Raw genomic sequence first — 15,056 nt, forward strand, 5'->3', positions numbered from 1 at the left:
AATAAAATGTATAAATAACTATTGTAAAATTTTGTCGCTTTCTAGAGCCCTTCTCATATACATGCTTAATAAGATCACATTATAAAAGTTTTAATAAAGTTAATAGTTTGCTTAAAATAAGTTTTAGAATAACATAGAAAATTGACGTAGAACGAAAAATCAAGGTAAAATTGAAAAATATGAAACAATATTATAACCAAACTATTATTTTTTTCAGAACTTTTATAGCGTGATCTTATTAAGCATGTATATGAGAAGGGCTCTAGAAAGCAACAAAATTTTACAATAGTTATTTATACATTTTTTTTCGTTTTCAATGAAGAAGGAATTTCGAGAAAATTTTGTTCATTAACAATTGCCTAACTTAATGAAAAAATAACTTATAGATCAATTTCTACAAGTATTACATTTGTTGACATATTTTAAATACTTACACCATATTTTTTTTTATTTTTCAATGAATATTTAATACCTTTAAAATTATATTTAATCTTACGTAATCGCTTTTTCACGCCGCGCGCGTTTCCCGAAAATGAGGCGCGGAGGGCTGTGTTCAGCGTTGAAAAAGAAGTACCTATAAATAATGGAAATACAGTTCTGCAAGTATGGAATGTTTGATTGGAAATATCCTCCTCTTTTATAATATTAAATTTGGTTCCTTAAATATTCATACTTTTTGAGATATTTGGGAAATAAGACAAATCTACTTTTTTCTCCCTTTTTTTGTTAATAATTTTGGTAATTTTTTGTGTGCTAATACACGCTTCGAATACATTTTTCTAGACATCATTACGAATCTAATGAGGTATCACACGTATTTTTAGGAGTATTATCTATATTTTTCACCGTTTTCCGTACCTCGAACAGACTATAAGGTCAATGTGGGGAATACCGGCATAAGAATAAAATGTATTGACGGGAACACCATCATAGGGCAAGAACTCTCGTATTTGTATACGTACGTCGCTCAGACACAGTCAAAAAGTAAGAGCACTCCTTCTACTCTACCGACCTTCTGAAAGTGAACGTGTAAAACGCAAGAGTTAAAAGCAACGAAAGAGCTTGTAGTCGGTCTTCTCTTATAGACGGTCATCACCACATTGTCATATTAATTACGATTATAATCCTTCGGGTACGGAACTCTAGAATAGTATAGGAGTTTTAGTACTTCTCTAATAATTCAGAAACAAGATTTTTTGTTGAATTAAACAAGTTATTCATACGGCTCTTTCGAAAAAAATATCGCAATTAACAAAAATCGCAGCCAAGTTGTCGCACCGTCTAAATAACCCCATTTTTAACGCTGGGGGAGCCCCTTAGCTTGTCAGTATATTCCAAACACGCAGCCGAAGAGCGTACGCGCCAGGCATTTTACTTATCACTTTTTGAATGACATTTGACATACCAATGTTATTCAAATTCAAAGGTCATTGACGCTTTGGGACTTTCTGAAGCGACGCGACGTGCACTGGATTTCACACATATCGCTATATTCTGTCTAAAAAAAAAACATTTTTGTGGAATCAAGCTACAGCCGTAAGTAGTTTTTAGGGTTCCGTACCCAAAGGGTACAACGGGACCCTATTACTAAGACTCCGCTGTCCGTCCGTCCGTCCGTCCGTCCGTCCGTCCGTCCGTCCGTCCGTCCGTCCGTCCGTCCGTCCGTCTGTCACCAGGCTATATCTCACGAACCGTTGAAAACTAGACGGTTGAAATTTTCACAGATGATGTATTTCTGTTGCCGCTATAACAACAAATACTAAAAACAGAATAAAATAAAGATTTAAGTGTGGCTCCCATACAACAAACGTGATTTTTGACCGAGGTTAAGCAACGTCGGGCGGGGTCAGTACTTGGATGGGTGACCGTTTTTTTTGCCATTTTTTGCATTATGGTTCGGAACCCTTCGTGCGCGAGTCCGACTCGCACTTGCCCGGTTTTTTTACAAGCTTTTATTTAACTTGCCCTGTTAGTATGTATGTATGTAAGTTAGTGTGGGTCAAATCTTGGAAACTAAATGTGATCCACTTTCCGATTTCCATTTGAGCTGAAATTTTATTATTTTAGGTACATAATTAATCGGATGACAATGCAATATTTATTATGATGACATGGAGCTGATCTGCTGATGATGGGGACAGGAGGTGGCCATGGGAACTCCGTGATAAAACAACGCAAACTGTGTTTGGGGTTGTTAGAATTGCCCTGATGAGTATTAATTGCCTCAATTGCCCGTGAAAAGAAAAGTACAGTCAGCGATAATCACTTGTACTAAAAATGAAATTTTTGCCAAAAACTTATTGACCGTGCAATTGATCGTCAAGTGCATTATTTCACTCTTATTTGGATCAAGACCCTGAATGTAGTAATGTAATGCATACGGTTTCAAGCTAACAATGGCCATTTAGGGGAGAGGGGGGTAGCCTGGTACACTTTTTACATTAATTGTCATAGTTCAAAATATTACCTATTGAAAGCAGTTTTAAGCCTCTACACAACAACCTACGTTATTAACCTATGTAATTACTGCATTTGCACATATATAAAGCTAAAGATAACAATACAAATTAGATTTTTGCAACTCAAGGAATAATGTTCGATACTGCCCCAATAGTGGGTAGCTTTGAACTTACATGGGGCAGATTTGAAAAATGGGCTGTAACGGCAATAATATCCAGATATACGCATTTTTTTTATCTGTACTTGGTACAATTTGCCACTAGAAATAATCGTGTTAACAGTTTACTCGTATAATTTGGAGTTACAACAAAGATGGGGTAGTTTTGTACATTCGTGTTTTTTGGAGTGTTCAAAGGTGCCTCAGTGGGGGTACCTTTGAAAAGTATTGAAATCTTACTAAAGCTACCCCCTTGAGGCAGTTTTGCACATACCATTTTTCAAAACTACCCCAATAATGTTTTAACAGCGGATTATATGAGTATTTATTATAATTATTATATTTTGGTTCTCTGTGATTCTCTTTATTTTTATAATTCCTTACCATTTTTACCTCATTTATTTATAGAATACTAATTTAATATTTTTTAATATTGTACCTAAATACAAAATTCTAATAAATATTATATTAAACATGACTAAACATAATAAGTACTGGACCACTTAGTTCATGGAATTTAGGTAAATGCATTATGAGCATACTAAAATATTATTTTATAAATCGTAATAATATTTTAGTTATTAACTAAAATATTATTACGATTTCAATTTACATACCTAAATGCCAGTCAATATCGGGGCAGATATGAACATTTCTTATGGCTGGGGTAGTTTTGAACAGACTGCTAATTTATTTTTCATTTATTTTTCATAACTACCCCAACACCTACTTAAAAAAATAAACGTCGTTATTTTGTAGAAACATTGCAAATTTTGATTATTCATCCTTCGTCACTAAACATAATAGATGGTTCTATCTAATAAATTAAGTTTCAATAACCACTTCCTTCAAATACAGCCTGAGAAACCTTACAAATCTGCACAAATATCGCTAACGGGTAGCATCGAAAACAAACTAAGCCACTGGTTCGTTCATGTTCTGTCAAACTTCAAATATGTCAGGTGACAGTTGTGTGGGTCGATGTTGCAAGCCCAAAATATGGATTTGGATCATTAACACATCAAAAATACATTTTTAATCGCATTTGTTCTAAGCTGCCTCCAGTGATAGCTACCCCCCTCTCCCCTACGTTATAATTAAGTATAAATAAATAAAAATAAAATAAAAAAGCCTTTATTTCTAGTCATTTGGAGAGAAATGTAAGAAGGTTCATCGATTACATAATCTTATCTAGTTTTTTAGTATTACATTGCATTTTTTCTTATGTCAAAGTTATAATTAAGTACAAGGTGTATGTCAAGAAAAGCTTACATTTTATTTAGGTATTTACACTGATATAGTTAGTCGGACCAGAACCCCTCATCGGGTGAAGGCCTCCTCCAAGGACTTCCAGGTTTCCCTATTTAAAGCAGTATGCTTCCAATTTATACCGGCTATTTTCTTAATGTCATCCGCCCAGCGGCTATTTGGTTTGCCTTTACAGCTTTTTCCTGTGGGCCCCTTCCAGGTAGTAGCTGTTAAGGTCCATCGAGAGTCTGAAAGCCTGGCAACGTGTCCAGCCCATCTCCATTTTTGAGTTTTGGCATGCTTTAAAGCGTCTATTAATTTTGTTATTGCTCTTATATTTATGTGCGGTATTTTTTGCACTCTTCTAATGTTTGTTAGGCTTCTTTCCATTGCTCTTTGACATGTAATTATTTTTGATTTTATTTTTGTAGTAAGCACCCAGGTTGGACTAGTATAACTACTATTAAAAAGGGGGAGGAGAGGGACATGAAATAACTCAATAACAGGAACTTAGAAAAACAAAGACTTAAACATGACACTTCGTTTTTAATAGTACCGTCCACCGGGGTGAATAGAGACAGCTGGGTGGTCAAAACTAAAAATGTGATTTATCTAACAATTTCTTAAAATATACCTACATAAATTGTATCATTCGAATGAAAATAGTAGGTTTCGTATGACACAATTTGTGCGGGTATATTTTTTTAGAAATTGACAGGTAAATCACATTTTATGTTTTATCCCTATTCACCCCAGCCGTCCCTATTCACCCAGGTTTACGGTACCTAGGTTACAATGTAAAGTACCTATCTTATACTTTAGCCCGGTCAAAAGCACGTGTCGATAGTAACTCAATTTCAAAACTCAAGTCAGAAAAAGTCGCTTGGTGATTATCGTGATTTACCTCTCGTGTGCCGTGATTATTTTTTTCTAATATTTCCCTCGTACGCGGATCCTCGCTCCGGGCATACGAGGGCTTATGAAGCTATAGGTTCTGCCCGCGAATATGTCTTCCTAGAAATCATGATGATGATTGATAAAAAAAACCCTATGACCTCAACTATTTTTATATGCCAAATTTATCTAAATCGCTTCGGCGGTTTAAGGCTGAAGAGGTAACAGACATACAGACAGTATTAATTTCGCTTTATAATATTAGTAGGGAATGGTAGGGAGGAATAATAATAAGAAATCAATAACATTACGGTACTCCACAAGCCATTGTTGTTTAAATGACTGATGATTCTTTTTTGGACAAACTTCACAACTCGTCGTAACTGTCATTTGTAGCAACCATGCCTGATAGTAAGCGGCTACCGTAGCCTATTGAAGCCTGCAATACCACAAATGCCAGTACCAGCGGTGTTATCATTGTCACACATTTCACCGTGGCGTGGCGTCAACCTGACTAGTGACATCTGCAATTGGCGTATCAATTTGCGGTTACACATTGTTTGGTGCAAAACTGCAAATAATCAATTAAAAACTGTTTGAGCAGGTAGATACCTACTAATTATGTCTCATTAGCAGTGTCCGCTCGTGCTGAAACACGCACTTTTTAGTTGCGTAAACAAAGATTTGACACTTAATCAAAATGTCATTAACATTTTTAACACGACGAGTATCCTTACGGGACGAAGTGTGTTATTATAGTACATTATATACTACTACTACTGAGTACCTAACCTACTATTCCATGTAAGAGGTTTGTTTTAATTTTTTAACCCACACTTCTCTACACCTACTTGATGAACATCTATGTAGATCTATGTAGACCTTACTTTTGTTTCATCTCGCTAATATTGCATATCTCAAAAATACAACTGTCAATTACGGATAACAAAGAGTAATACCGTTAAATAGGTCAAACACATTATCTCCCAACGAAGGCTCTGAGGGCCTACCGCGAATCTCGTTCGACGTGTTGCCTCTCTGTCGCACGTGTAAATTCGTACGTAAATGTGACAGGGAGGCAAGGCCCTCTGTTTGCCTACTTTAATAAGATATATTGCTTGGCGGAATCTGACGTGGATGCAAATGTTTAATCAAATAAGGTCGGAAGGGCTTTTCGCAAATTACGCCGCTTTTTGGATAAAACTCCGGCCTAACAAGGACGATAACAGGGACTGAAATGTGGATTTTGTAACACTTGTAATACCTAATTAGAAAGCATAGGTACCTGAATAAATAAACAGGTACCTACATTTAAATAATTTAAAAGGTAAAAGTACTCGAGTATAATAAATAAGAAGAATTGTAAGATTTGTATTGTATTGTATTTAAACTCGAGCATAATTATATTTAATCTAGAAAAAGTTCTAGCTATAGTTATTTGACTGGTTCGCCCAAGCAACCAACTCGCCAGCTCTCAGTGTGCGAATGCGATGACAGGTCTGATGGCTCCTCTACACGATGGGCCAACGCCGGCCACTCCAAGGGACGCATTTATGCGTTAGAGGGAGCAAGTGATATAGCTATCTCATTCTACCGCATGGCTGCGTCCCTTGGAGTGGCCGGCGTTAGCCCATCGTGTAGAGGAGCCATGAGGTGTAATTGCAATTTGCAATCGATCTAGGTGACTCGTATAGTAACACAGATCAAACGATCAAACACAATCTACTTCGTATCCCTCAGATATATTCGCCAGTCGTCATCAGATATATCGGAGCGTCCGAGGTGCTCAAAAATATCTGAACACGCACTCTAACGCTTTAACAATAGAGGCGTGTTCAGATATTTGTGACCGCCTTAGCCGCCCCGATATATCTGATGGCGACTGTATTGTAGTAGGTATATTTATTCGTTCCTATATCTATAGGTACTAATTATTTCCCAATATGTCAATAATTTGGATCTATATATATGAATCATAAATGACATAAACAATTTGTGTTAATGGGAAACCTATTTAGCTCGATTTGTGAAGAATTTCCGTAAAACCGCGTCTTATCGATCATTGTTTTTTTCGCCTGTTATTTTTCAATAAGAACTAGGTATAATATAATTATTCTAGAAAAATACTAGCGGCCCGATTCGAATTTTAAGATACGTCAATTAATAGATCTAAAAACGATATGCATTAGATATGTCAGTGTCAAATGTGGCGTTTCTTTAAACAAAAACGTTTCACACTACGTTCATACGTTTGACACTGACATATCAAATGCATATCGTTCGATAATGCAAATCGGGCAGTAGGGCACCTTGATCACTATGTATATTTACTTTAATTGATGTAAGAAGCCAAAATTATTCTCCATTCTTCATTCAAGAAATTGAAACCGTCCCCTCCTTTATCATGACGGCAGAGCATACCACTGAAACGTACAGCTTAAAGTATAAAAGCGCCCGTTAGGTATAAATTGTTACATTAAAAGACGCAATTATACCTATTAATGTGCAACATAGTGCGAAACTGCACGTCATAGTGGGTAATTAATAAGGCAATTACCGTGTGACAGTCAAGTGCTATACACTCGTGGCATCGCGCCTTTATAATCCAATTACCAGACAAAGGTCTCTCTCGGGAATTAATACAACGCTTTTCCTTACAATGTTGACCAGATCGCCGATCCATTTCTCGAAGGATGCGTCTTCCACTAGGAACGTGGTCGTCACTCAAGAACTTTTCCGTCCAAATACCAACAGTTGCAACGATGCGCCTCTATTTGGGGTTTGCAACTTGGATCCAAACTATACAGCAGAATGCGTCGTATCCGGAACCAGATCCGTAAAATTATATTCTAATTGGGTCCCGGCTGCAAGCCCTGCTCCACTAATTGATAGGTACATTAAGATGTAAGCGTAAACACACTGGCGGATCGGTGCTCAGTTTAAGATTGGTTTTAATGCTAAGAGCAATTTGCCACACCTACTGTAATTTTTATGTCAAGTAGGTTGTCTCGGAGCTTTGTGAAATCCAATTTGGATTTTCTTGAATATTTCATCATTTTTAGGGTTCCGTAGTCAACTAGGAACCCATAAAGTTTCGCTATGCTATGTCCGTCTGCCCGTCCGTCTGCGGCTTTGCTCTGTGATCGTTAGTTCTAGACAGCTGCAATTTGGCAGGTCATGCATGACGAAAGAACGGTTAATAATTAATAACTAAGAATAAACTTATTGTCTAGTATTCCATACCTACAAACCTTTTTTTTACTTTAAGCCAATGGTATGTGGGGTATCGTTGGATAGGTCTTTCAAAACGGATAAGGGTCTCCAACAATATTTTTTTGATAAAGTGAATATTTTCGGAAATAATCGCTCCGAAAGAAAAAAAATATGTGTCCCTCCATGTGTGTTTAAAAAACGGTTTGTTCCAGTGTTCGACGCCACAGCAAAACCTCCCTCTGGGATTTTGAGCGGGAACGCGAACCAATATGGCGACTTCGACGAATGCCTCGCCATCGATGGGGCAGTACGGGGGAAGTACTGCCTTGCCTCGTTGGAAGTCAGTTTGGCGCGACCCGAATACATGCACCTCGACAGGATGATACACAGCGGACATTATCTCAGGAGCAATATTTCTGATGTAAGTACGTAAAATGTACGTTTAGTCGTTATTTTAAACCTTTAGTGTTAGCGACTTGGACGAATGCCTAACGGAGCAATATGGGGAGATTTTGCTAGACTGAGAGTCGCGAGAACTGACACGACTCGCAGTATGTCAATTTTGTATCATTTATTACCTACGGGCAGCCAGCTGAGCCAGCTTATATAAATCTAGGTAAGTATGTAGAATATTTACCCAAATGTAGTTACATAATTAATGTAATATCCGCTCGGTAAGGACCATACACATTGCCATATCATGCAGTGTTTTGGATCTATTGCTATGCCACGCACGTTTTAATTGAGATCACAACACCATAATAATTTGATTTATTGTTTATTCGTTAGGTATACAAACGTCATTGCAAACAATATGCTCAAAGCATTAAGTCATAGACGACAGTCAAGATTGGTTGCAATGTGCGTTGCCGACAAGTGAGCTATCCTAGATATCATTTAAAAAGATCATAACTGATAGATCTAAAGAAAGTTACAGAGTGCAATACTAAAGGTTACTAAGCAACGACAGGAGGAACAATCTGACGAACTATCCTGGCCGCGTAGCCAACGTGCCAATCGCTAACGCTCCGTAGCGATCGAAACGCAACTGTCACTGTCGCACTAATATGGAAGAGTGATAGAGAGACACATATCGTTTCGTTGTCGAAGCGATAGCGATTGTCACCTTGGCTAGGCCGGCTGGCCGCGTAGCCAAGACGCCAATCGCTTACGCTCCGTAGCGATCGAAACGCAACTGTTACTGTCGCACTAATATGGAAGAGTGATAGAGAGACATAAAGCTTTTCGTTGTCGAAGCGATAGCGATTGTAACCTTGGCTGGGCCGGCAGGTTCGCTACGGAACCCTAAAAAGCTTAATCATTAAACATCACGTTGCCTGTAGTGTCACAACACAATTAAATTTGCGAAACAATTATACCAATTACCAGTAAGTACACCAATATTTATATTACACTAATATGTTATTAATATAGGTAATTATGATGAAGGCATATTACCTACTTGCAACCCGGAAACTCTGGTTTGCACAAAATATGAAATTGGTCATTATTGATTTTATTTCATAAAACATATTTCGACATTTAAAACGAGGAGGCGGTTCATAATTCGGTTGACTGTATCTTTCCCTATGTCGCATAACTGTGTCGCTGTAACATAGGTACATGGTACTTACATACATACATTTTTTTTCATTAGTAGTTATTTTTACCATAGAAATTGAAATACTCATCATCTTCCTCGCGTTGTCCCGGCATTTAGCCACGGCTCATGGGGGTCCACTTGGCTGGCAACTGGCTGGAAATATCTAGACTTTTGTGGTCACATTTTTCTGCGTCAACGCTGGCCGCAGTCTACGCATGCTGAATTTAATCACCGTCTCATTGTAAACATCCTGCGCACACGGGGACCAAGGCTGTGCTTAATATTCGAGCAGCACCTCTGGCTACTTTGTGAACATATTTGGTCGCCGATCGGATTTTGAATCACAATTGTCTTGTGCAAGAGCGGCCCTTGACCGCATGTCAACTACGAACCCGCGCGAAAAATTCAGTCCACGTGCATTTACTTGGTTAATGTTTACCGTCGTATTTGAACCCTGGCCTAATTGTGCCGTTATACCGAAGACGTCTGCCTCCCAGATCTATAAATATGTACTTACATAGAAGAGATCCAAAAGTAAGGATCAACCGAATTATTCCATACAAGTTGTATCTGGCTTGGAAGCCTTATCCAATATACCTAATAGAGTCAAACCAAGAAAAGTCTGCAGCGATCTGACAAAATCGCTGCAGACTTTTCTCGGTCTAACTCTAGTAGCGGACATTGATATCGTGTTGGATATCGTGAAAAATATGGCTCTAATCTTTTGTTAGCTCACTAGTTCCGGCGTGTTGGAAACTTGGAAATACGACTGTGATGGAACTGATGGATGATGTAGGTACCTACCTATCAGGGTCTGTGTCTTTATATTTTATTTTTTATTTATTCTTCGGGATTACCAACAACATGTCTGTCCAATTATACCATTTATAGGTATCAACAAAATTTCAAAAACATAGATTGAACAAATCCCGAAAGAAAGTAAATGTGACTACAGTCATGTCGACAAACCAAGACGGTTGACAAATGTGGCTAGCACAGATAATAAAGGGGCCCACAGATTACCAGTTCGCCGGACGATATCAGCTCGTCAGTTAATCGCAAAAGGTGACAGTTCCGAACAACGGACAGGCTGAGATCGTCCGGCGTACTGGTAATCTGTGAGCCCCTTAAAACCTCTGTTGATACTCGTCACATAGAACTAAAGTGTGTTCGTAACTCTAGATGGGCCACCGCGTGCCCCGCTACTCCAGCATCCTCTGGGGCGTATGCATCCCCAGCTCCTGCAGCAGCTTCGACCTTGAAGAGGAGCTGTCCCACCGGCTCTCCGGGCTCGGCATCTCAGTCAGAGTCCAGAATACTATGTGTACTGTTAAGGACTTCAAACGACCTTATTCATTTGGAAAGACCCTTTCAATGTAAGTATTTAGTAGATCCAAATCTAAAAATCATTTTATTAGGTACGGTAAGTTTGTCTTCGATAAATAAGATGATTAGTTACATAGTTTGTACACTTCACAATATGTTAAAAATTTAATATTCATAACAAATTTCAGTCTTTTACACTTTTGGCAACTTATAAAACAGTCTGGTATTTTCTAGACCATTGTCTAACTAATTTAGTAAGTGTCGGTCAGATTCATCAAAGTATTCTATGACTGGAAAACAATAGGATTTCCATAATAGCGTTAGTTGCCCTTAAAAAGAACTAATAAAACATGCGCATAAACAATACCATCAAGATGATTGTTTGTGAGTGTTTGTTATAAGACCACATTAAATTAGCCTGCTTAATATTTATAAGTGATCTTTAAGGTAGGTATCTGAATCAAAGTTATTGTTGCAGAACATTTTTCCTGGCGATTTTATTATTACTAAGTCTGGGTACGATTCTCGACGACGGTACGGAGGGCGCGACAAACTTCGAGAAACTCCTCAATGCATTTTCACTGAGACGCAATCTGAGAAAGGTATTCGAGGTATCGGATGAAACGCGGGTAAAAGGAGTCGACGCGTTCCGAGGGATCAATGCGTTGGCGCTTCTTATGGCTCATAAATCTATGGCGATGGCGCACAACCCGTACGTCAACAAGACGCAGTTCTCGGCGGTGAGTTATTTCATGTTTTGCGTACAGCTTGGCAAAAAAGAGTAGAAATTAAAAAGTGGCAACACTGTAGTGTCGTCCCGTTTTCTTATATAAATTAGGTTGAAAGGGACGACACTACAGTGTTGCCACTTATTAATTTTTACTCTTTTTTGCCAAGCTGTACCTAAACGCTTCACGGAGTACTTTTTCACCAAAATCCTTATGTTGCTAGGATCGCTTGGATTCAGGATTTTTTTCACATACAAACTTCCAATTGATAAGCCAATAAGTAACTACGAATTCAGAAACGAATACGAGGCAGAATAAAAATTGTATTGCTATGTAAATTATAACATTTTTTATATTACTTAGGTAGGTACTTAAGTATGTATATACTTAAAATGTAAAGCAGAATCGATTCAAATCACGTTTCGGTTGTTGTTATATTGAAAGATACGTGTAGGTACTTAAGTATTTTTTTTTTAAACATAATTGGAAAACCGATTTCCCTTGAATTAGAAACATATAAAGCAATTAAGATAAATTTGTGTATTTTCGTTGTGGATTTCGTAGAAGTAGGTACCTACCGAGTTGACAATGGATTTGAGAGTTCATTGTTTTTCCTTCGTTTCGTTACTATCTAGGGCACAAGTACCTTGACGACTGACTCATTCATTAACACACTGAATTGTGATCAGTACCGACAAATTAATTAATAAACGAGTAGAGGAGAGTGGAGGTGGAGTGGGGGTGGTGGTGGTAGTGGTGGTAAAGGGGAGAAACTAAGGAATAAAGGGAGTGTAAATCGAATACATATATAAAATTTTAAAATACCTGTTCGTATTATTTTAAGTATAATAACATTTTTAAACTAGAAAATATTAATAAATCATCAACGTCTACCAAATCGTATAAAATCAAGTTAATAAACCCTAACACAGACCGAAATGAATGATAAGGATGTTTGTGAATACCTATCGTTAGTTTATAATCTATTTACGTTGCATTATCATCCCCAGATTATAACCAATGATAAATTATGATTTTCAATAGCAATAATTCACTAACCTAACCTTAACCATTTAAAATCATCTAATTGTGAAATAACTTTACCTACTCAGTGACATACTCGTACCTACCCATTATCGACGTGGTAATTTAAGTCCTCTAAAATAACTAAGTTAGGTACCTAACTTAAGTTAATACTGAAACTTTTAGGGTACAACACAACTTTAGGCTCAGTAAAGTTTTCACGTTAAACTTTCTATAGAAAACCAAGGGTCGGACAATCGGGCCGGTTCCGGAACAGTCTAACTTAAATACTTATTAGTTAATAATCCGTTATACTTCCGTATGAATAGATTCGTATCACATAAACGATGCTGGTTTCTTAATATTATTATTAGTACCTATTTTACCTATATAATATAACCTAATTATACAAATATTCGATAAATGTTTTTCAGGTGTTTGGAATGCCTTGGGCAGTAATAGGGCGGTCAGCCATCGTCTACACAGACAGCTTCTTGTACATTAGTGGCTTTTTGAACGCCAACAACCTGTTGTCCGAATTGGAGCGGAAAGGCACCATAGATATCAAGAACCGACTTATTTCTAGGTGGTTCAGGTATGTTAAACTTGTTATAATTATATTAATTATAGATAGATAGAGATGTCAGTAAAAGATACAGCTTAAAGATAGAGGCAGACAACAGGCAGTCTTATCGCTAAAGAGCGATCTCTTCCAGGCAACCTTTATAATTTATCATCATCACATCAATCAAAAGCGTCACCGAAGAATATCCAGATACATATAGGCCGCATTGGTTCCCTTTTATGTCGATCATATCGTCAATCGAACATGCTAGGGGTTTTATGCAGTGTATAATATATGTATAATTATGTCACCAGTCAAGATTTTTCTTCTTCAAGCGGGGATACGAGCAAAGCCCCTTGGCACCGACTTCAAACATATCTAAGAATTTGCTATAGCGCTCTATGTAGGTATGCTAAACTAAAAGGGATAATATTTTTATTTTATTATCTTTGACGTCGGTTTTTAAGTTTATCTCAATATCGTATTTGAGAATGCCGAAGAATTATAAAGCAATGATGATCATTAAACACGAATCGGATATGTCGATTAAAAAACCATTACGAATATTATTGGTCTCTCGTTTCTGGCACACGTGTACGTGCCTACTTGCCTAGTCATTAGTATTTAGTAATGTTATGTTATTCATTAACTATCTTTGTTCATCTGGTTAGCTAGCCACACCCCGTATACCTGTTGCTAAACCTAACCGGATCCGATTTCGGTAGGTAGGCATATTGTTTATACTGTACTTATAGTCAGAAGGGCTTTTCACAAGTCCATCAGGAGAATCTAGTTATAATAGTCGGGCCCGCTCGCTAATTGGCACAAACTCATTAAATTTTCTAAGAATTTATGTTTGAAATATTATTTGATATTTACTAAGTTTCTTCAGTGAAGGAGCAAATCGTAAGGAAACCTAAGTACTCGCAGTAAAGCCTATTCATATGGATTATTTAAGGTTTTACACATACCTACGCGTTTCTTCATAGATAGGTAGGTACCCGTTTCAGCATAATTACGTAGGTATTTCTTCACATAAGATTTCCACCACGTTCGTTTTTCTTCACAGTCCGTATTTATACAATCGCAATTCATCACTTTCGTTACTAAGCACATTGCACAGGTCTTATTATTACACAATCGCTTTGAAGATCCTAGTTACTCGCGCTAGTTGGCTAGGACACGCCTACCTCGAAAATTATTCATTTGCACCACATTTGGTGATGTGAACATTGTGTTATCCGGTTGGTTTGGCCCATTAGTTATGTGTGTTAATTGTTTCAGATTATTCCCCCTGTTCCTGTCAATAATGCTATTCTGCACCTACGTACTGCCCGACGTCAACAACGGCCCGCAGTGGAACCTGGTGGTGGAGGAGCACAGCCGCATCTGCGAGAAGAACATGTGGAAGAGCTTCCTGTTCATACATAACTACTTCGGCTTCGAAGAAATGGTATGTTTTCTGGTGCTAAAGAACCCCATTTAAGTACAAGTTTACAAGTATAAAACGGCTTTTAACACGCACTTGAGCTATGGCGATGTACAGGGCGTTATACGTAGACAGTATTGATATTGCTCCTTGCTGGCCGTGGTCGGGCTGGTAGGGCCTGTTAAATAGGCAAGTAAAATAAAAATCCTATTCAAAGAAATAAATATTTGTACGTTACTTAATATTAACATCATTGTATAGGTACCTACTTATTGAAAATTGCCAAAACCTGCTCCATCCAACGAATTAACATTACCAGGATTTACGAAGAAGGGAAATCAAACTATCTAGGTTCGATTCCAGGGAATCTTCATGTTCCCTAGTTATTACACACTTATAAAAAATAAAAC

The 15,056-nt window shown here is 37.6% G+C and overlaps 1 protein-coding gene across 1 annotated transcript in view; it reads left to right on the plus strand.

Annotated features, from left to right (window-relative positions):
* Nucleotides 1–15,056, plus strand: part of LOC134806545 (nose resistant to fluoxetine protein 6-like) — a 41,505-nt gene that overhangs the window by 17,670 nt on the left and 8,779 nt on the right. The window contains exons 2-6 of the mRNA XM_063779846.1: nucleotides 8,185–8,393; nucleotides 10,758–10,951; nucleotides 11,380–11,641; nucleotides 13,087–13,247; nucleotides 14,502–14,670. Of these exons, the coding sequence (XP_063635916.1) occupies nucleotides 8,185–8,393; nucleotides 10,758–10,951; nucleotides 11,380–11,641; nucleotides 13,087–13,247; nucleotides 14,502–14,670 (995 nt within the window). The remainder of the gene's footprint in view (nucleotides 1–8,184; nucleotides 8,394–10,757; nucleotides 10,952–11,379; nucleotides 11,642–13,086; nucleotides 13,248–14,501; nucleotides 14,671–15,056) is intronic.

The sequence above is a fragment of the Cydia splendana genome, chromosome 3 (assembly GCF_910591565.1).
Source record: "Cydia splendana chromosome 3, ilCydSple1.2, whole genome shotgun sequence".
Lineage (NCBI taxonomy): Eukaryota > Metazoa > Arthropoda > Insecta > Lepidoptera > Tortricidae > Cydia > Cydia splendana.